This window comes from Protomyctophum parallelum (assembly GCF_964188405.1).
Source record: "Protomyctophum parallelum genome assembly, chromosome: 6".
NCBI classification, from domain to species: Eukaryota; Metazoa; Chordata; class Actinopteri; order Myctophiformes; family Myctophidae; genus Protomyctophum; species Protomyctophum parallelum.
Genome location: NC_139701.1, coordinates 4913030 through 4936469, shown reverse-complemented (window position 1 = coordinate 4936469; position 23440 = coordinate 4913030). Strand labels below are relative to the sequence as shown.

Sequence of the window (23440 nt, the reverse complement as noted above, 5' to 3'; positions counted from 1 at the left end):
ATAATATATGACGATTTCCTTTTTTTCCGTATATAAGTATATATTCATTTGTACGTCTTTAAATGTTCTGATGAATTGAAAATGGAGGACCCTGATGTAAACAAGTCTTAGTACTTTCCTGGTTTCATCCTCGTAGCAGTTTTTGGACTTGTGCTTGTTTGTTTGATTGATTGATTGAAATATTTATTAACAGTTTGTAGAATTTACAGTACATTTTAAGCACAAACTCAATAAAGACTGTTAACTGTGAGTGGACGACCCAATTAAGCAGTACTTGTTTACAACAGGGTCCACATTGTTCAATTCATCAAAAGTGTGTAAGTGTGTACCAAACTACTACCCATTCTACATACTGTGAATACATTTTTTCAATCAATCAATCAAACAAACAAACAAACAAGCAAACAGCAACATAAAGGGAAGTAAGTTACTTCTCTTTATTTTTATTTTTCAAGGAAGATAAAATGAAGAAGAAAAAAGAAGATAACGAAAAGAGGAAAAGAGATGAAAGGCAGCGTGCTCTCTGTCCCGGGCCCCGGGGTGACTGACTCAAGCCCTCACAAGATTGCATCACCATCAGAGATTCTGAGAACTGAAGTCACTAGTGATCGTCACTCGAATTAATAAGATGTATAGCCTACGTAGTTGCGCGCCGGTGTCGCGCAGTGAAAACGACGATCTACAAGCTCAAAACGCGTCGCAGTGCGACAGGTTTGAGATCTTGTAGATCTGCTACTATTTTCGCGTGGCGTGCCGCCGCGCCTCCGTGCCAAGCAGCCAGTCATCATGAGTATTAATATAAGCAAAGCGCACCCAGCACAGGCTACACACACAACCATCACCACCAGCAAACAGGAGTGACGTAGGGCCGGGACGCCCCCGCAGAAACACCAATGGGTTCCGTCTTCTGGTCGTAGGGATCCGCTGATTGGTCTGGACTAGCCTCGGGTATAGCACGTCTCCGTTAAATGACACTTTACTCTCCTATCAAGTTCATTCAACGGTAAAAACATACACATCCTGACCTGCACTCTCTCTCAGGGATCCCGGGACGGATTACACACACTACTACCATGGCTTCCTCCACCTCGACACATAATCATAAACAGAGCGAACAGGCCGACTTGTTCGCAGGTTTTAGCACGGCTTTCAAGTCATTTGCTACAGAGGCGATCCACGTTGGCCAAGAACCAGAGCAGTGGAAATCCATGGCTGTAGTGCCACCAATCTCCCTTTCTACCACGTTCAAACAGTTTGGACCAGGGAAACATGCTGTAAGTACCCCGATGATGGAGCCATCCTCTCAGCCTTGGGTTGTGTCAGTGGGGATGATGATGATGTGACATAGCCTATATCTCCTTTAGTTTATCTCACACCGATAACGCACGATGAGCATGAGGACGAAAGGAAACCGGCTGGCGACTGTCAGATTTTACACCGATTTTGGTGACCAACTGAATTCCGTTACTGCGGACTTCATGCGTGTTGTTGTGATTTGGGGACATTGGCTCACGTGGACGAGCTGTTCAGTGAAGTAGTAGTGAATGGATCGCATGATGGGAACCATGGGAGGAAAACTGCTGGAGTTGTACATGTTCATTAATGATTTATGCTGAGTAACTTTTCAACATTTCAACAAGATTCTTTGATTGATCGAATACTTTATAATTGGTCAGAAACGGAAATGTAAACAGCACGAGGTACAGACGATTAGGCTAAAAATGACAGAAACAGTAAAAGGTCCATTGTGGTCCCATGATCTCCAAGTAGATCTCTACTTAAAAAAGGGAAATTAAATTGTCAAGAACCATTAGAATACATGACCAATAGTTTTGCCAGATTCTTCTCGCCTTGACAAACACGCGTGTGGTTTGCCAAACAGCGACCCTCTGTCTGGAGTCACATATTTCGATAGGCCACCAATTCAGTTCTAACAGGCACGTGCCGGTGATCCCCGGTATGTGAAGCTTGCACCCCGTTGTTAGCCTGCCCCACCGGCTATAATAGAGACCGTGAGAGAGCAGTATTTCACCGTGACAGAGCAAACGAATATGAAGCATGACATTGTTTTAATCCTCTATTGGAGTCTGTGTTTGTAAACAACATAACCAAGATCAACAAGTAGAGACTTTTGACTCGCTAAGTCCCTTCCAGCATGGCCATATGGCACTGGCTCTCACAGTGGTGTTATGTAATCATGTACTAATGCCTTCCTGTAATCAATAGGCCTACCATGTCTGTGTCTTTTCTTTAGGGATTTGAATACAGTCGGAGTGGAAATCCTACAAGAAATTGTCTTGAGACAGCTGTGGCAGCCCTGGATGGAGCGAAACACTGTGGGTAATGGGGTATATATATATATAAGCCCATATATCCTAAGACTAGGGGACCATTAGTGAATGGTCTCACAGGAGACCATGTATTCACAATACTTTTGACTCAATATCAATATTGTAACTATTATGTGTGGATGATTATTGGTGCTTTCACAAAATATTTACACAATGAGGTTTTGGCCAATAATGTACCACAGGAAGTAGTGATTCAGTCTCCCAAGAAGTTGAACAATGAAAAGAATTTATGGTCATAGTGCTTGTCATAAACTGTGAATTTCCTGCAGGCCTTGCTCTTGCCTCTGGGCTGGCGGCTACAACGACCATCACTCACTTGCTAAAGTCTGGAGATGGTATTGTGTGCATGGATGACGTGTATGGAGGTAAGAAATATCCCTCTGTGGCTTAAAAATGTAGTCTATATAACAAGATAATATAACATAACATCATAATAAGAAGCAGATTCTCACCATGTTGGTGATAACAAAACCACAATCCCCATCTCTCCACTATACACTCAAATATAGCAGATATCCCTATTCTTTTAAAACATTTATGGTAAGATGACATGCTGATTTGGATATCGCTTATCTCTTCAGGCACCAATCGTTATTTCCAAAAGATTGCAGCTCCACTTGGATTGGATGTGAGTTTTGCCGATTGCACAAAACCCGAAAAGCTCAAGGCCGCTCTCAAACCCAACACTAAGGTTAGTTGAATAACGTGGGAAATTATTTTTGCCTTTGTTTGATACCAACACCTGGGGCTAGCAATTAAACTCAGTGTCTTGTTTTTTTTTCTTTTTGTTTTTAAAGATATTTCTGGTATGTGTTACACTTTATTTAACATAGGTTAGTGTAGAAATACTGAAAACCAAGGGCAGAGAGAGAGAGAGGAGAGACCTCTGAGACAAGACGGGGGTTAGATTTGAACCCGGGTCCTCACACTCTCTAGGAACATAATGGTCTGTGTGCACCAACAGGATGAGCCACCTGGTGGCTCATCCTGTGGCACACCCCCAGTGTGGCACACCCCCAGTGTCTTGTTTTAAATCACTCTTTTAAAACCCACTTTTATAGACCTGCCTTCACCTCCTGATTTGTTTGGTTTTAGTTTTACAACTATGTTATAGTATTTTATTGACTTGATTTACAGCGCTTCAAGTGTTTTTTTGTCTTTGCTTCTATTAAAAATGGTCTGCAACTCTGCATTTCTGTATCGCCTCTATCCAAAGCGATTTACAGTTATGTACATTACATCCATTCACATGAATCAGGGCTTCAGTGTCTTGCTTAAGGACACTTTGACACAAAGCCCTCCTGGCTTTGTGTGAAAGTGACATCCTAGGATCAAACCGTAAACCTTTAGGTTCCCATTTCTATATCATGAGTAACTGCTACATTCTTGTTTTGTTCGTTTTACGGTGTGTCAAATAGCTACGAATAGCTTATAAATGAGTTATTTGCACATGAGTGACTATGTCATTTTTAATCAGCACATTTGTGGTTCTTTTGTTTTGTTTGTTAAATGCACCTTTGGCCTTTTATAATACGCTCTGAATGGCCTCCCTCAGTTGGCACAATGGAGGAAACACGACTGGATTTGACTTGTTTAAACTGAACCTACTTTGGCTATAATTTGTTTTCTTTGCCAGCAGGAGCCAGGTGTGCAAACCTTTGCTTTCTACTAAATATCACATGGTGTGTGTTTCCATTTTTCATAGCTGGTGTGGATTGAGACCCCCACTAATCCCACCATGAAAGTTGTTGACATCAAGACCTGTGCTGAATTGGTTCACGAATACAAGAAGGACATTGTGGTAGTAGTAGACAACACTTTCATGTCTGCATACTTCCAGGTATGTATGAGTGTGAGTGTGCGTGTCCGTGTGCGTGTGACGTGTGTGTCAGAGGAATGGCATGCACACATTAGTGCAGTGGTTCCCAAACTTTTTTTTCTTTTTTTTAATTTAACCAGTAAAAACCACATTGAGACTGAAGTCTCTTTTACAAGTGTGAACTGGCCAAGACAAGAGGCAAAATAAGTGACACAGCTCTGCCAGTAACAAAAAATACACAACAAAAAACAGGACAGACATACAATGCTCATAAATACAGTACCCACTACCGAAGAAGCTCAACGGGAGAACAGGAACGCGACCAATAAGGACTAATAAATAAAAACTAAGCAACGGAAATTGCTAGTAGACTAAAAAGCAAGCAGACATTTGCTATACGTCAAAGCAGGAGCAATGTATGTACGAATGTATTTTCATGTCAAGGACCCCCAAATTGACACTCATTAGCATGCCATTTGAAGAGATATGCCAAGGACCCCCATACGAGAAGCTGTTTACGGCTCTAGCAGATTCTCAACCAGTTTAATTTCAAGGACCCCCAATTTGACCTGAATTAGGCTACAGACCCCATTTAATGGCATTTCTCTCTCTGGGACCCCAATGTATATTGTAAAATCAAAGTTTAACTCTGGGAGTATACAAATGTCAGAGTTACAGTCCCATAAGGGTCCATTTGGTTCCAAACTATCATTTAGCTGGGGACCCCCTGGAACTCCCTCAAGGACTCCTGGGGGTCCCCGGACCCCACTTTGGGAACCACTGCATTCGAGGAGTGCACGCTCTCTTGACTCTGAAACACCAATATAACTGTTTACTGTGCTTAGATTCTCATTCATGTGGAAACAAGTCATTGATTAACCTCAAAACCCCTCTTGTTTTCTATCTTTAACTCTCTAGCGCCCACTGGCTTTGGGAGCTGACATCTGCATGTATTCAGCCACCAAGTACATGAACGGTAGGTAAATAATACACATACAGACATCTTGGAACATAATACCTCAGGCCTGATTTATGTGACATAGTTAGTTTTAATAGTAATGCATTTTATCTGAAGTATGTCTCGTGGTTCTTTGTTGCCCGGCAGGTCACAGTGATGTGGTAATGGGCCTGGTTTCGGTTATACGGGAGGATCTATACGAGAGACTTAAATTTCTACAGAATGGTGAGTAACTGACACTGTACAACTTCAGTCAAGTCACCCACATCGTACAGTACATGTTTTAGAAATCCACACCCTTGTCAGACACTCCCTTGAACAGGATAAAAAAAAAACACCTCACATTCATGTGTTGCTAAGCACAGCTGTGATTAATGTTGTTTATTTTGTTATGTGTATAACAATGTTGTGGCCCGGGCAAAAAGCACCTCCCATAAGTTCTGCCCAAAACCTTGCATAGTATGGGACTATGGGTATAGTTTTCTGTCTTTGTCAGGTGTTTGACCCGGAAGAGAAAAAGGTTTTTGACTGCTGTGACACCCAGGTTGGTTTGTCACGGTGTGTTGGATTTAAAATACAGTTACCACATTGTGTTAACCGTTAACTTAATACATTATGCCAGTTTTCAAAGGTCATCAACACAGCCTTTCTACAGAAATGGTGTCCAGCCTATGTTTTGAACACTACACATCATATGGTAACATCAGCATCAGCCAGGTTACTCCTGGGTTAAAACACCTCAGTAGTTCAAAGTAATGGACTGAGCTGCCATATTAGTTCTTGTTACAACACATGTATACCAAAAGTGAAATCCTTACGCTTTTGTCTGACTACACACTTTGTGGTGTAGTTAAGCTGGCTCGATACTGTAGTAACTGTACTTTCTTGAAAAAACAACATCTAGCTTTCTTGTGATCTCGAGAACATTATCTCATGATCTCGATCACAGTGTTTTTGTTTTCTTGAAATATCGACCAATAACTCAAGATCACGAGAAAGCAATTAAACAAGCAATTAAGTCTTTATCATGAGAAAACGGAGTAAAAACATATGGCCTTTTAGGACTGCTGTGCCGTGCCGGTGGGTTCAATTCCCAAAAGCAGTGCATCTGGCAATTGGCTGTGGACCTAGTAGTTTGTCAGGCCATTTGTTCAGTGGGGGAGATGGCCTGGGGGAAGACGGCCTCTTCCTCTGCATGCGTTACCCAGAGAAACTACTTGCTGTCAGGTGAAAGGAAGCAGCTGGAAAGTCAGAAGACATATTGTTGTCTACACACCAGGACAAATGGAAGGGGGGTTAGTAGTAATGACCAGGACCACAGTACAAAGGGGAGCTGGCAATAACAACCTGTCTTTCTCAAGTCCAATAAATGTCAACATCAAGAGCACATGTTTCAAAGAAACAACAATAGATACAATGTACAGCAGATTATGTACAACAAACGGGGTGCTGCAGGTGCATAATCATTTGTTATTATAGGTGGGTTTCTGAAGGTACAGTTCATTTATTAATTAAATGCCTTTCAAAGCAAATATTAGATTTGCTAGATAATAGAGTAACAATAAAGGCATTTCTTAGGGACAGTAGTAAGCCACTGCAAAAGCTCCTTTGGTTTTCAGCCTCAGGACAGTTAAGAAGGCCTTTGTCTGAAGACATAAGTGATCTCACATTGACCTTGGGGCGCAGTAGTTAGGTTAAGTCATTTGGGGCCAGCCCTCCTCTGAGACACTTCTGGGTATAGACAAAAATGGTACCATATTATGAGCATTAGTGAGGACCAATTATATGAAGATAGGTTGAAAATGGGTCAAGTTGTCCTTAAAGTGGTTGAGCGATTCATTTATTGATATAAATGTTTTGATTAAAATGGGATTCATCGAAAAATTAATCTACAGAATAATGGCTATAGGGCTAATGTTCTTTTTTTAAACGTTTTGATTGCCACATTCAAGGACGAGGCCTGCACAAAAATGATTACATAAGCATTTCTGTGCACCTGTAAACATTTGATTCCACATTTCTATCAATTGTTATACCACATACATGTATTAACTTTTATAACAATATAGTTATTATTGTATATAAGGCTGTTTGTTTGCAAGTTCCAGGTCCTCTTTGAAAGCGTTTGGCCCGAGGCCAACCCCTGGTGTGTGTGTACTAGCCTGGTTAATAAACCAGACTAATATCGCACGGACCGCGGGATATTAGGCTGGGGAGGCTCAGCTTGGATTTCATTTCCAGGGAAACATTTTCTCTTTGACGCAATTGGTCAGAGCTACTGTCAGTCAAAGGTCTCAAGCATTGAACATCACTGTACCAAAGCCCGCCCATATTGCATACCGTGTCCCGATTGGCCGCCCACATTCTCTGGTGTAGGAAATGGGCGTACAATTGAGCCTCTCCAGACCGAAATCCGCCGGCAGGCAATTCTTTTTTGCCAACGGCTGATTCGGTCTGGTTTATTAAAGGTATATTCAGTGATTTCACTCAAAAAACCGTAGGTTTCGTTTTTGGCTGTGGGACCCAGCCTTTCGTCCAATCAGGATAGAGAGTCAAAAACGAAACCTAAGGTTTTTTGACCCCCAGGGGTTAACTGGGGACAGGGAGGAACTCCTTATATGGCCAGCACACTCTATAGTAGGGAGGATTATCACAACAAAACAAAAAAATAAGTGATATTTGAATTAAGTGAAATCACTGAATATACCTTTAACCAGGCTAGGTGTGTACATACAACGTGGTGGTGTAACCGTAGTTTGTTCTCTAGGTGTGTACAACGTGGTGGTGTAACCGTAGTTTGTTCTCTAGGTGTGTACAACGTGGTGGTGTAACCGTAGTTTGTTCTCTAGGTGTGTACAACGTGGTGGTGTAACCGTAGTTTGTTCTCTAGGTGTGTACAACGTGGTGGTGTAACCGTAGTTTGTTCTCTAGGTGTGTACAACGTGGTGGTGTAACCGTAGTTTGTTCTCTAGGTGTGTACAACGTGGTGGTGTAACCGTAGTTTGTTCTCTAGGTGTGTACAACGTGGTGGTGTAACCGTAGTTTGTTCTCTAGGTGTGTACAACGTGGTGGTGTAACCGTAGTTTGTTCTCTAGGTGTGTACAACGTGGTGGTGTAACCGTAGTTTGTTCTCTAGGTGTGTACAACGTGGTGGTGTAACCGTTGTTTGTTCTCTACATGACTCAGCCCTGGGCGCGGTGCCGTCTCCGTTCGACTGCTACCTGGTCAACCGAGGACTGAAGACGCTCCACCTGAGGATGGAGCAGCACTTCAAGAACGCCATGGGCGCCGCCAAGTACCTGGAGGCGGACCCACGGGTGGACCGTGTCATCTTCCCAGGTGACTTATCTTTTCTGACCTGAGATCAGATTCTAAAAAAAATGTCTTCTACATCCTGACAGTTTTCATTCTGACCTGAGATCAGATTCTAAAAATGTCTTCTATGTCAGTCGCTCTACGATTTTTCAAAAATAGCAGACCTACAAGCTCATAGCGCGCCACTCGCTTGTAGATCTACTATTTTTCAATAGCTAAAGCACGACATGATGCTAACACCAAAATGGGTTCCCGCCCAGAATGGGTTAACACACTGTTTCTCAAGCAGTGGGTTTGTGGCGGACCAATGTTTATGGGTCACAACAAGTAATCATCCCTTGGCTTTATTTTACCTTTTTTAATTTTAATTATTTCAAAACATAACAAAAGAATCCCCCAAAATGCAAAATGGGAAGAAAGTCGGGTTTAGCATGTTCCGCAGGGAAAGTGTTAAGAAGTAGTGAAATTAGCTGATCTACAAGCTCACAACATGGCGCAAAGCGGCACCTCGTGAGCTTATAGATCTGCTATTTTCACTAGTTTGAGACCCGGGCAAACGTCTAATTAAAATTTTGGATCTTGAGCTAAAGAGTTTGGGAACTGATCTAGTATACAAAGATTGTTCCTGCTGTTTGTCTTTCTAGGGCAGATTGTATGTGTTGGTTATTGTTACTTATTTGATGTTTGTTTCTCCATTATTACTGAAACGAAGTATCTAGCAGTACATAATATTGTAATAACCCTAAAAAATTCTCTGTCAGTCTCTGATTTTTGCATTATTTTTCAGTGAAACAGAGATCCAAGTCATCTTCTGTGGACACTTAAGCACTTTCACAAATAACCCCAATTAACACCCCATACTAGATGAGTGACATATTAACCAAAGCAACAGAACTAGTATCCAACATGTGACATTTCACATCACAATGGCATGTGTCTCCAGTTAAAGGAGAATTCCATACAAGAAGGCTTTCTTACCTTTCTTTGTAGTTGTTACGTCCCCACCAAAGAGGTCCAGGTGTTGTGTGAAAAATCTCCTTATTGGCTATTTCCCCTACCATGAGCCCTACATGAATTGCATTGAATTTAATGGGAATTGAACGGGGCTATGGGGTGTTGTGCTAATTCGCTTATTTCCATTGCTCAAAATTATTATTCTTTTGTATATATCCTCTCTTCATAATGTAAATAATATCCCAAGCGGCACACTTTACTACTTCTTTAGATGGAAATTAGCGAATTAGCACAACACCCTTAGCCCCATTCAATTCCCATTCAATCCAATGCAATTCATGTAGGGCTTATGGTAAGGGAAATAGCCAATAAGGAGTTTTTGCACAAAAAAACACCTTTACCTCTTTGGTGGGGACGTAACGACTACAAAGAAAGGTAAGAAAGATAAGAAAGCATTCTAGCATGGAATTCTCCTTTAACCAAAGCAACAGAACTAGTATCCAACATGTGACATTTCACATCACAATGGCATGTGTCTCCAGTTAATGCCATATATTTTTAATTCTAGCCAGCAGTTATGGGACTTTCAACTTGACCGACCTGTTCTCTCTGCCCCACCACACCCTCTCTTTGTGCAGGGCTGCCTTCACACCCTCAGCATGAGCTGATGAAACGACAGTGCACAGGCTGCCCCGGGATGATCACGTTTTACATCAAAGGAAAACTAGAGCACGCCACTCTCTTCCTCAACAACCTCAAGGTGAATAACACAGCGAGAGTCGTAAATCCTTCTGACGGTTGTTTAACCCATTCTGACCTGAGATCAGATTCATACGAGGTTTCCGCCGGACACACACTGGTCTGATTAACCCATTCTGACCTGAGATCAGATTCTAAAAATGTCAGTCGCTCTTCGATTTTTCAAAAATAGCAGACCTACAAGCTTGTAGATCTGCTATTTTTCAATAGGTAAAGCACGACATGATGCTATCACCAAAATGGGTGCCCGTTCAGAATGGGTTAACTGAATGTTTTGAGGTTAGCCTAGAAAACCATTCCATGTCAGAAAGGTTACAGTTGTGATTCCTGGTGAGGGCTGACATGCACGACAATAGATACGTTTACTGTCAGAAGTGGGCTTTAGCTGGGCCGTGGCTCAGCGGTCCAGGCACCTTGGCTGGTAATCCAGTCTGGCAGTGTGCCGTGGGTTCGACTCCCGATCCCGACGGCCTTTACTGCATGTCACCTGTCAAGTGGGCTTTAGCCACAGACACTGGGATATAGTTAGTGTTAGGGTTAAAATGGTAACTCCACTTTAACTATTCTTCCTGGATTAGATAGAAACCTCCATCAAGCAAGACACCCAAAAGTATTCAACCCAAAAGGTATTTCTCTCTGGTGAAACCAGAGGGGAAAAGACTCTGAAAGAATTTGACACAGGAAACCGTGTAAGCAATCAGATCTTTAGTAAAGTCTTCGGTTCAATAGTTGTTACAAGAAATGTCAAGGCAGCAGGAGAGAGATTCTCCGTGCTGTAAGTGTTCAGAACCCCGTTACATCATTTTGCACATACATTTATACTGGCAATCATTTCATAGATACAGAATTCAGTGGTCACATTGCAATAGGTCGATCGGTGATTATCAGAGTACAGCGTCATGAGCGTCCGATTGTCTGAATCCTGTTTTTGACTTTTAATCACGTCGTGATTAGGATTCTGTTGTTATCTCTTTATCTCATGGGGTGAGAGGGTGTTTATATCCTCATCTTTAGAGCAAAGTTGTTTGTCAGGTCATGCGTCATATTTTTCCATCTGGAGAGGATGACAGCTGATAATAGGATTAATACCAAGCAAATATGGATATAAAATCACTGGGTGACAGGGAGATTAATTAGGCAGTCCTGTACACCAAATACAAGGTCATTTTTAACATAGTAATAAGATGTGAACAAATACCAAAGAAAATATCCATCAGTTAGTTAGTTAGTTAGTTTCATTTATTGTCCGTGTGGAAATTCGTCTTCGGTCTCAAACAGTAAAAAACAAACGGTTACAACAACAGCAACAACACTTAACACAATTATTTTCTCATGGCTGAGCTCATTGGTACCAGCTGTAGTTTGAGCCAATGCTGGTCTAAACTCATACAGATGCCTGCCTAGCACTGATGACAGGTTTAAATTGAATGTTCAATAATGAACCTGTGTAAACGTTAGTACTGTATATGGCTTCCTACTACTTCCTGAAATGTTATTACCAGCATGATAATGGACAAAGTAAAATTAGTCAAATGAGGCCAATCAGAGGCAGGGGGGGGCGTTACCATGTCTATGCTCGGACGTAGAAGGAAATCACACGTTGCTGCCAAGCCTCCTAAGTGTTAGTCACGTCGGTTTGTCACCTACAGTGACACGCCCAAAATGGGGACAAAAGGGTTGAAAGTGATTAACAAACTACCAATCCATTGAGGAACATCCAGTGTTCATTTTTATTGGCGTTGTAGTACACTTTGTATTGTGATTGCTGCTATTCAAAACATAAAGTTAGGCAGTTAGTCATAAACACTTAGATGATCACATTTTACATCAAAGGAAGGTTTTAGGTGAAGGTTTAAGCGGTAGCAGGGTATCACCTTTATTGATTGCATTGGTTTTTATTTAATGTGTTACTATTAACACAGACATTTATCTTAATATGAGCCAATATTATTAACAGTAGTCATGACAGTTCTCCTCAAGTTAAGAAAATCAGCGCCACCATCTGACTATCAGCTGTAGTCTGTGTGTTGTGTTAAAGACCAACTTTAAACACGAGACCTGTCACCACACCCAACACAGAATTTTAAAGACTCTTTTTTTTATAGCTGATGTGAACAATGTGACAATCAACTGAAGTCAAAGTTCTTAAGGTTAAAAGAACAGTCTTGTGACCAGTTGCAAGCTGGTTGGTTAGATTGTTCTTAATGGCTGGAAGAAGTTTCCAGAAATATGTAATATATAAATGTAATAAGTAATGCAAAAGAGAGATCAACTAGGTGCTCAAGGGAGATAAAAGTTGAGTTTAAAACGGTAGGCTGGTGTTTCTAGCATCAACGGGAATCAAACTTGAAAAGAGAGGAGTGATCCGAGCACTGTAAAAATGACGGGGGTACTTTATGATAACATTCATTAACTACGCTGTTCGATCAAGGTACTAACCTCACCCTGGGCTGTACACAACCAAGTATAAATGGGATAGACTGTAGTTGTTCAGGGATGCTCCCAGGTTAAGCTGTAAGGGGTAATGCAGAAGCATGTCATAGGAAACAGGAACAAAGTGACCAGCCATCATCAAAAGATGTCAAATCAATTTGCTGCAGATGTTCCAGAGGATGTGATAGTCTACTCTGGGCGTGGGTTGCGCGGTTGCACCCGGACAAAATGCCATAATTATGTTTTTAATGCAATGACTATGAACATCAATCTATATGCAGCAGTATTGTGCACAGTACAGCTCTTTAGTGACACTGCCTGTAGGCCAAGGAAGTACATCCATGGATCTTTTTCACATGTTTTATACTTTTTTTACTACAGATCCATTTATAACCTTGACTCTGATGTCATAGACTGAACACATGCAGTCTGAGATTCACAAGGGCTTATTAGACCCTGTCTTAAGTCACTTCAGTGAAGTACATTTGAACTTGGTCTCAAAGCCTAAAATTGGTTTGAAAGTTAACGTAAAGGTCTGGGTCATATAATCAGAAAGTGCTGATGAAGCACGAGTATATAGGAGTGAGTGGAAGTCATTCTATTCGCCCTGTTATTTAAGTGATTTTTGGACCTACTCTGTGTGATGGATGGCTGGCTCAGCCATTCTCTTTGACTGCTGCAGGTTATAAGAGTTTGATCTTTCAAGACGAAAATGGTACTACTGCCATGTTCTACTCGAGCAGAACTGCTGTTTCAGCTAAATGTTTCAAGTTAGAGATATCTATATTAACAAGTGAGAACTTGTACCCAACACATTCTCCCGCAGGAGAAGAGAAACGAGGAAGGAGAGGAATCTTCACCTCACGATTTTGCTTATTCCTTCTAAATCTCTGTATATAAAATATCGCTCTCTCAGCGAATCTCTTAGTTACATCAACATTGTACTTTGACAGTTTTTGGTTTGTGCCACGTGTGTGTGTGTGTGTGTGTGTGTGTAATGTACGTAATTCGAGAACCGTTTCACCCACCGACATTCGACACACGTAAATCATTAGGTTTCCACGTTGCATCGTTCCCAAGTAGGCCGGTGGCCGACTGTGACGGGCACGTACAGGTCTAGTTTCTATAAATGCACCAAGTCTCTGTACGTGTGTGTAATCCACGTAACTCGAGAACCGTTCGACACGTTCAAATCCGACACGTGCGCTCCACACCACCGCACCCACGGTTGTCCTGAACCGCCCCCCAAAAGGCGCTGGTCTGTTCTGCCCAACGGGCACCGCTGTAGTGGGACTTTAACCCATTCTGGGGCGGGAACCCCTTTTGGTGTTAGCATTATGTTATGCTTTAGCTATTGAAAAATAGCAGATCTACAAGCTACATAGCTTGTAGATCTGCTATTTTTGAAAAATCGAAGACGACTGACATAGAAACATAGCTTTTTCAGAAAACTGTCAGCATGTAGAAGACATTTTTAGAATCTGATCTCAGGTCAAAATGGGTTAAGCAACTAGTTGACTAGTTGACTAGTAAACTAGTCAACTAGTCAACTAGTCAACTAGTAAAAATCACTAGAAGTGAAAGCCCTACGCTGTAGAGGCCCCACGGGCACCGCATATATATGAGTCACCAGAGACTGGGTTTACTGTATATATATGTATATATAATATTATGTCCAAAACACTCCAATAGGGTAAGATTGGAGTCCTGTTGTATTGTAGTGTGTAAACTCATGTTCCTGTTTGCGTTTTGCTTCCAGTTGTTTGCCGTTGCGGAGAGCCTCGGTGGTTATGAAAGTTTAGCAGAACATCCGTAAGTATTTATTCCCATTCATTGATTCACTGAGGCCCCTTTTCCACCGGTTGGTTCCCAATGGGAACCGGTTCAGTTCTTTTTGGTTTTTAGTCCATGAGCCAGAGCTCCAAAATTGAAACGTTAATTATGAATTGAGTGGGCAAAACCATACCTATATTAGATTGTTATCACCATGAAACTTCCCCAATTGAGTACTTACACGAAGACAATGATTTATTGTATTACAAATTTTACATTTTTTATATGCAAATGAGGCATTATGTAGGAAAATATGCAAAATAATCGAAAATATGAAAAAGCTACTACTGTGGAAGGGTTATCATGTATTTATTTACTTGTATTGATCCTATAAACAATTTAATATAGTGTATAGTTTGTCCACAAATGTTGGACCTCTGGCTCATGGACTGAAAACCAAAAAGAACTGAACCGGTTCCCACTGGGAACCAACCGGTGGAAAAGGGGTCTGACTGCTTTGTAACAGTACTTAGTGATGTTATCCAGAATAGATGCAAGGCATGTCGGTCACATGGTCACATATGCTATGTACATTGTTTAGGGAGCTTTAACACAGTTGTTATTTATTGTGATTTATTTAGATAGTGTTATCCTAGTTACTTTGTAGCATTTACTTGTTTTCTTTGCACTCCATTTCCTGGACCCTGTTTGTTGACTGCTGTTTCTCTGATCTAACATAGTGGTTCTTATAGTGGTCTGGATGTCTTTTCCTTTTTGTGGATGACAAATAATTTAATTAAAATGTAAGACTTAAAAAATAATAAGAAGAAAAGGACAATTACTGCGTCAAAAGTAATCAGCAAACTAATATAAAAACTGGCCAAACATTGGGCAGGACCACTAACACTTTGTGAGTCACTCTGGATAAAAGAGTATGCCAATATTGTAATTTATTTATTTGATACATTTTTCAGTACTGTAACACCATTTTCAAGGTGTTCCAGTACTGTAGGTATCACCTATCGGTGTTATTCTTACAATATGAAACGTGTTTGAGCATTTTGATTAGAGCTAATGTTTTGAGCGAGATCTTTATGTTCGACAGAGACAGACGATGCTCTCTCTCTGTTGCATAACACAGCAAGCTTTAATTCGACAGAGACAAATGTAGCAAACACAGGTCCGCCAGATAAAGTATATTAGAATGAATATATTAGATGAAAATCTCCTCTTACTGTAGCTGTACTGTGTCCATCTGGACAATACATCATTTATGAGGAACGCCACAAGGGGGCAGCAGCGCTCAAGATAACTACTTCCACTAACTTGAGACTGGATCAAGTGTTTTCAACAGCTGATCTTTATCAAGACCATTCATTCACATAATAGCCTTTGCTAGGTCCTATTTTCCAGGATTTCATTATTTTTAATACATTAAATTTGATATTTCTGGGCAAAATTAGATGTGTCACATTGATTGCTTTTTATTGCTGTGCAACACTGTCTAAATGTCTAAATGTCTCTCTTAGGGCTATTATGACCCACGCATCGGTGCCAGAGAAAGAGCGGGTCGTCTTGGGGATCAGTGACACGCTGATCCGGCTGTCTGTGGGACTGGAGGATGAGGCGGACATCATAGAAGACTTAGAACAAGCTCTGACCGCTGCTGTAAGTATACTTGCACTGGCAAATCGACAATAGCCGATCTGCAAGCTCACAACGTGTCGCGATGCATATCAAGGATAGGCAAAGACCCATATACACATAGGAATAATAAACATATACACGTAGGGACAAAAAGGGATACCACTAGGGTTAATGTGGGTAACTATGAGTTAAATGAACACCTGGGATTTAACCCATTCTGACCTGAGATCAGATTCTAAAAGTGTCTTCGATTTTTCAAAAATAGCAGACCTACAAGCTCGTATCGCGCCACTCGGTGGCGCGATATGAGCTTGTAGATCTGCTATTTTTCAATAGCTAAAGCATAACATGATGCCAACACCAAAATGGGTGCCCGGTCAGAATGGGTTAACTGTGTAGCTACCAGACAAAAATAAATAAAAAATCTCCCAGGTGCACAGTTTAATTTTACAACCTCAGCTTTACAGCTCAAGTTGACTATGGGCTGGTTTAGTTGTATTCCAAGTGAATTCTTGCAGCGGTGAACCTGAGAGTGACCTCATTTGGCTGTGGCACGCGTCTGTCTCGCCAATTATTAATCAGAGCTTAACCCATTCTGACCGGGCACCCATTTTGGTGTTGGCATCATGTTATGCTTTAGCTATTTAAAAATAGCAGATCTACAAGCTCATATCGCGCCACCGAGTGGCGCGATACAAGCTTGTAGGTCTGCTATTTTTGAATAATCGAAGGAACGACTGACATTTTTAGAATCTGATCTCAGGTCAGAATGGGTTGATCAGACCAGTGTGTGTCCAGTGGAAGACCTCGTATGAATCTGATCTCGGGTCAGAATGGGTTAACTACAGTGATGGTCGTGACGTGTATACAGTACCTTTTTTTTGTGTATACTTTACCAGTCCAAGGTTAGTTCTTATCTCAAAGCTGCATGGGGCGGGAGTCTACGGCAACCTCCCGCCCTGTTCACTTAATCTGTCAAACATTTACTTTTGTCATCAGGCCCTCTATTACAATAAATGATAAGTGATAAAAAATTAGCAAACAAGTTTGAAGATTAACTAAATTATTCCTGTTTCCAGTTGAGGGCAATGTTTGTTAAGAAGCATTTCCCTGAAAGCAGACCCACTATGAGGTCTAATGAGACATTTTCTGTCTTTTGTTTTTGCTGATGGTTTTGTTTTTGTCTGCACAGCTTGCAGGACAAGGTACATCTGTCAAATCAATACGAACGGCAGACGGGTCAGGATTGGCAATTATCTCTGGGACATTTTGTGTGGAGTGAGTCTGGCCAGGAAGGGTTGCAGACAGGGATTGAGTTAGGGTTGGTTTCACGCTATGCAGTCCCAACAGGGCTCTGTTGGGACTCCACCCTCTCTGTGCCCCGGCCTTCACTCTAAACATGGCCCTTCACCCTCTCTGTGCCCCGGCCTTCACTCTAAACATGGCCCTTCACCCTCTCCGTGCCCCGGCCTTCTCTCTAAACATGGCCCTTCACCCTCTCAGTGCCCCGGCCTTCACTCTAAACATGGCCCTTCACCCTCTCTGTGCCCCGGCCTTCACTCTAAACATGGCCCTTCACCCTCTCCATGCCCCGGCCTTCTCTCTAAACATGGCCCTTCACCCTCTCCGTGCCCCGGCCTTCACTCTAAACATGGCCCTTCACCCTCTCCGTGCCCCCCGGCCTTCACTCTAAACCTGGCCCTTCACCCTCTCCGTGCCCCGGCCTTCTCTCTAAACATGGCCCTTCACCCTCTCAGTGCCCCGGCCTTCACTCTAAACATGGCCCTTCACCCTCTCCATGCCCCGGCCTTCTCTCTAAACATGGCCCTTCACCCTCTCAGTGCCCCGGCCTTCACTCTAAACATGGCCCTTCACCCTCTCCATGCCCCGGCCTTCACTCTAAACATGGCCCTTCATCCTCTCCATACGCTGCTGTGTCCCAATCCAATCCTTAATCACTTAAGAAGACAGACAAGAAGACAATCTAATTAATGGAATTATCGGGTGCCGAATTTGTGGATTTGTTAGTCCATTTGTGATGCCAGCTGTGTCGATGCAATCGATCGATGCATAAACGTTTTGTTTAAATAAAAGCGGAGGGGATACCGCGCTTTATCCGGGCACAAAGATACCAAAACACAGTAAACACGGTAAACAGTGAACTTCAGTCAGTGTTAAAGTAAAGTACTTTAAAGTAAAGTTTAGTTAAATTATCCCCTTTAGGAAATGTGACTTCTACATTTGACCCATCCTACAGTAGCTGCTTCATAGGAGCAGTGAGCAGCCACAGTGCAGCAGTCAATAGCATGATTATGTACATAGCGGGGGACACTGTGGTATTTTGACGCGCTGCCATTCCGACTACGTGGCTTCTGTGTGCCGTTAGGAACAGAGGGGTTAGTAATGCGGCGAGTCGGAATAGGCATGCGTCGGAATTGCGGGCTTCGGAATGCCGCTGTGTATCCATACATGCATAGCATGGATGCGTACTGCGCAGTGCGTACCATAAAAGATGGCGCATGGCCAGCAACACACTGAGCCAACATTCTCCCGGCAATGTCAGGGATTCCCATATCGTTTTAGTTTATAGTGGGTGTTCCCAATTGACTTTAATGTCATTGTATTATAACCTCAGGAAGGCACGCAGCCCTCATCATGGCAATTACATTTTCACTAGTAAGAGAATTTGCAGTGCAGTACTCACACAACCCATGTTTGGTCTGTCGTGGAGCAGGACAAACAACTTGGTTGAGAGATCACAGGTGTATTTATACTGTGGTGATTGCACCGGGGATTGGCCGGGTGATAATGAAAGGCAGGTGAGTTTGATAAGGAGGGAGGAGTTGTTGATAATGAGGGAGGAGTGGTTAAGGTCAGGCGGAAGGAGGTCTCTTCTCCCGAAACTGCGTTGTATAAATACAACTTCCCTTAAAATGTAGACATTTAGATAGTAAACAGCATGAAGCAGTCAAGTAAATGTGCCAAGAAGTAATTGAAGCAAATAGGATATCGGGTACGCATCAAAACCTAGCAGTGCAGTGCTCATCACCATGAGCCTTGGACAGAGCATCTGTATCAAATATGTAACGCATGTGATCACAGTACACTAATGCATCAGACAGACATCGCCTATGTCGGGGACAGAGTTCACACCAATTTAAACAATAATCTGTCTTTCTGGAAATGTTTATTTATGATTTTGATGTTGTCTCTTTACCAGCAGAGATTTTAGAGCAAAGCCTTATGCTTATTGCAAAAGGGAGGGGGGGGGCGGGGGTATTAGTGCCGCAAATCACAGCACTTATTTGAGCCTAATTATTCCGAAAACCACAGACAATCCACTGAATGTTCAAAGTTCAGGTTTTTTTAGGGGTGCAATTGAGATAAAATTAATAAATAAAGAAACCTTTAAATTTCAGCAATAGAGATTAGAGAATTGATGCATTGTACCAGATACAGCTCAAAACTCATGTTGATCTGTAGTCTCTTGGCAGGTGTACAACCATTTTATAGAATCCCTTTAGACAAAAATACAAAAAGTTGATTAATCTGGCATACAGTAGTGCTTGATTTATACTATAATTAAAAAACAATTACCGGTACTCTATGGGAACACCATAATGTTCCCAGAATAAAGGCCAATGCTCAGTGTCAGCTTTGCACTGTACCATGTTTCATTCAAGCTTTAATTTAATCTATAGCTTGTAAATCAGTTATTTACAATGTCATTCAATCCCTGGCTCCTCTTGGCTTTGTATCCAATTGTCCTTGAGCAAGACACTGAAACCCAACTGCTCCCTGGGTGCTGTTCAGTAGTTGCCCATTGCTCCAGATGGGTTGAATGCAGATGCCAAATACAGGTATTTGCAAATGTTCTTGGCCAACACCCGGGTCCCTAATAACAACTAAATGGGGCACATTTATTTATAATTATTTATGAACATTGTCACTATTGATCTCTAGTATGCTGATTTGTATTCATCAACCATTGCTCCTCTGGCAGTGAAAGACTGACTTGGCCAGAAAAGCCCTGTTTTCTGGCCAGATGCAACAGTCTCCGACCTGCGGCTCCTCTCCTCAGGATGCTCATAATGCTTCTGAAGCGCTTTGCTGGCCATCTGTGGCAAATGGAGATGAAATGGGGATAAATGTATTTCCGTAATCGTCTGTGGTCGTCTATGGTAAAAGGCTCCTCTGATGGTTCAAGCCTTTAATTGGATCTGACGGCAGGTCAGATCAGCGGGATTCCATTAGATTTCCGGTCAGCTTTGGGGTTAGCTTGGACTCTGAAACTCAGGATGAGGTTAATCATTCCAAATGCCCTAAAGGTTGAGCTCTGCCTCGGGGCTTTTACTGCGGAATATTCCAGAATGTTTTTATTGAGCCATTTCTTCGCTGTGGTAGACCTCAGCTTTCGCCTTCCTTGCCAAGCTGCCTTTTTGGTCTGGAGTTGAGTCAAAAACATTTGGCATTGGTCCTCCCGTGATGCAAGACGGTGTGCTCATGTTCCAGGAAAACGTGTGCTGTACAATAGTGATATGATATGTATATGTTCAGAGAAAAGGAGAAAGTAAACAAATGTCAAATGTACTGTAGATAACGTATTTTTGCAATTATAGGAAACGCTGTGTGAATATTAATTTAATTAGTCAATCTAACCCCCTTTCCTGTTGTTTACTTCAAACAGCATCCAAAGAAGTAAAATGTCTTCAGGGCGTCTCGACATCAACTAGTGTCTTAACCGCTCAACAGCGCCATGCAAAAGGCATCAGGTATCAGAACCATGTACCAGGTGGATCGACTGTGAAACGCACAAAATGAAAGTATGGATCTATTCATCAGGGAACAGCCCGTTTAAAAAAAACAGAATTATATATAGTTATGCTTACATTTTTACAGTAGCTTCTTTTTAATACCGAATTTATCGGAGGCGACATGTTTAAGCTCTTATTTATCTATGCTATGACTTTTATTTAGCTTTATTATAATGTTTGCATGTATTATGTTTTATTTTTATTTTTGTTGGGAGGGCATTGATGAGGCAGAGTGTCGAGCCTAATTCGTGCACCGTCGCATGGTGATGTCGCAGACTCGCATGTGACATTCTTGTGAGATCTACAAGCTCTCAATGCGTCGGTGTCGCGACGCGTTGAGAGCTTGAAGGTCGGCTGTTTTCGTCTCGACGCCGTCATGTGATGAAGTATGAGTTGGGCTTCAGAGGGTGTAATTCAATTAAAATTGACCTAAATGGTTCTCAAACACACTTTACATAATTTGCCACACAGTGTTTGAATGTGGCTGCGTCTGGCTCTGACACGGATGGCCATGGACGAGAGCGGGGGTACCAAGGAACGATGTAGGAATCCATGTTATCATGGACAATAGGAAATAAACCAGACAATATAAATGATTAGTAATAGCTTAACCCATTCTGACCTGAGATCAGATTCACACGAGGTTTCCGCCGGACACACACTGGTCTGATTAACCCATTCTGACCTGAGATCAGATTCTAAAAATGTCAGTCGCTCTTCGATTTTTCAAAAATAGCAGACCTACAAGCTCGTATCGCGCCACTCGGTGGCGCGATATGAGCTTGTAGATCTGCTATTTTTAAATAGCTAAAGCATAACATGATGCTGACACCAAAATGGGTGCCCGGTCAGAATGGGTTAAGTTTACGACAATGAATGAATGAATGAAACAAATCAGTTGTTACTTTTTTTCAAATGGGTTCAGAGGTGTTGAAACATTGGACCATGCGATGCATTTTAGGGAAACGGTCATGTCTTACGCTGTTGTTATAACCCTCAGGCCTGTCAGTTTGTGTGGGATTGAATTCATTTAATTTAAGGAAGTGTTTCTTTTCATTCTAGAAATAACCAGTGTATTTGAGTTATCACTATTGTGCCTCATCAACTGTGTATGCCCAGTAAAGGGAAGAAGGTTAAACATAGGCCCTAATTCTGAGTCTGGTTTTCCCTTTTTTGGTTTTCCCCCGAAATTAATTGCATTGGGGGAAACTAATGACTGAAACTTGTGCTGGAACTGTTTGTTTGTTTGTTTGTATGTTTGTTTAGTTTCTCACTTTCCTCTCAGTGGAATGGTTGGAAAATGGAGCCATTTGTGTTCCACAACACAACCCAAAACACAGTTCATGAAAGGAACCAGTAACCACCCCACAAAGACAAACGGCAGTGACTGCTTCTTGCATATTTTAATGAATGTCAAAGCTCAGCTTGGCATTAGTTCTTTAATGTCAAAGGCCATAGCTGAGTGGATAGAGATGGCGACTCTGGGAATCAGAAGGTCACCTGAGAAAGACACTTAACAGCTCCCTCTGTGTGCTCATGGGGTGCTCATCTGAGCAGCCAGCTGCTGGGTAGAGGCATAAAAGTAAGTTCCCATGGACCAGTAAATGCCATGAATAGAGCAATAAGCATTACTAGTGCTCATACGACCATATATACTGTGATACATGCGGCATGCCATATATACTTATCGCAGATGCTACCGAGACAAAATTCACAGAATATCCGTGGAATCCCATGATTCAGGCGACACAATTATCTGTGCCGCGTCCGGTGTAAATGGAACCATTAGGCAGTTACTGCGGTTTGGCTTTGCTGGGCAAAAATATCTCTCTCAGTACAGAGCATCCAGGTACTCTTGTGTTTTATCTGTAGTGAGATGGCTCCCTGTCTGTCTGTTTAGTCACATGTCACATCACTGCTGGAGTACACGCTTTCTTGATCAATGTCATTTGTGCTAACGGCAAATCCATTAAAATCAGTTGGCAGTACAGGTCTCCATGTCTCTCACTTCCTCCGAACCGTCGCCTGTACAAACACAACAAGCACTATAATTGTGAGTTCAGCATCAGTGACCATGGTAAGTCAATATGCCACATGCAATTTAGTCCAGAGAGTGCTGTGCTGCGCAAAAGGGATCTTAGCTGATAGTTTAAGATTGGTCTAATGAGCCAGTCAAGAGTCCTAATGACCAAAGCGTCAATAACATTTCCATAAGGAGATTGAGAGGTTTTAGTTCTTTGTAGAAAACTAATTATCAGACCAAATATTTTGGTTCAGTATATCTTTTAATTTCCTGTCGCCTTCAACCATGAAATAGATTTTACAACATTGTTTGCACCGCCAATCTGTTTGGAGTTTGCAAGTGTAACCTGAATGTTTATTAGGTTAACCGTTAATGCCTGAAATGTGCTGGTTGCTCGTAGGTACTCAAAGTAGAAAGAAAAATCGAGCTGCACTCAGTCCATTCAAATACAGTTTGCCAGTTGCACAGCTCAAGAAGACTTAACAATTTGAAAAGAATAGCTAGCACTCCAGTACTTTTTAATGAAGACATGGGCATACTCAAATGCTTGGTGTCAAGCCTATCTCAACGTGTATGATATACATACACGCCGAG

General features: G+C 41.9%; 1 protein-coding gene across 1 annotated transcript; it reads left to right on the top strand.

The window, feature by feature from the left end:
* The first annotated feature begins 848 nt into the window (after window positions 1-848).
* On the top strand, window positions 849-22816 carry cth (cystathionase (cystathionine gamma-lyase)). The gene is made up of 12 exons (XM_083768138.1): window positions 849-1274; window positions 2255-2336; window positions 2621-2716; window positions 2933-3042; window positions 4057-4191; window positions 5089-5146; window positions 5276-5353; window positions 8315-8467; window positions 10036-10157; window positions 14349-14401; window positions 15892-16030; window positions 20697-22816. The coding sequence occupies exons 1-12, from the start codon at window positions 1074-1076 to the stop codon at window positions 20709-20711; spliced, it is 1242 nt and encodes a 413-aa protein (XP_083624264.1). The 5' UTR covers window positions 849-1073; the 3' UTR covers window positions 20712-22816.
* Window positions 22817-23440: the final 624 nt, after the last annotated feature.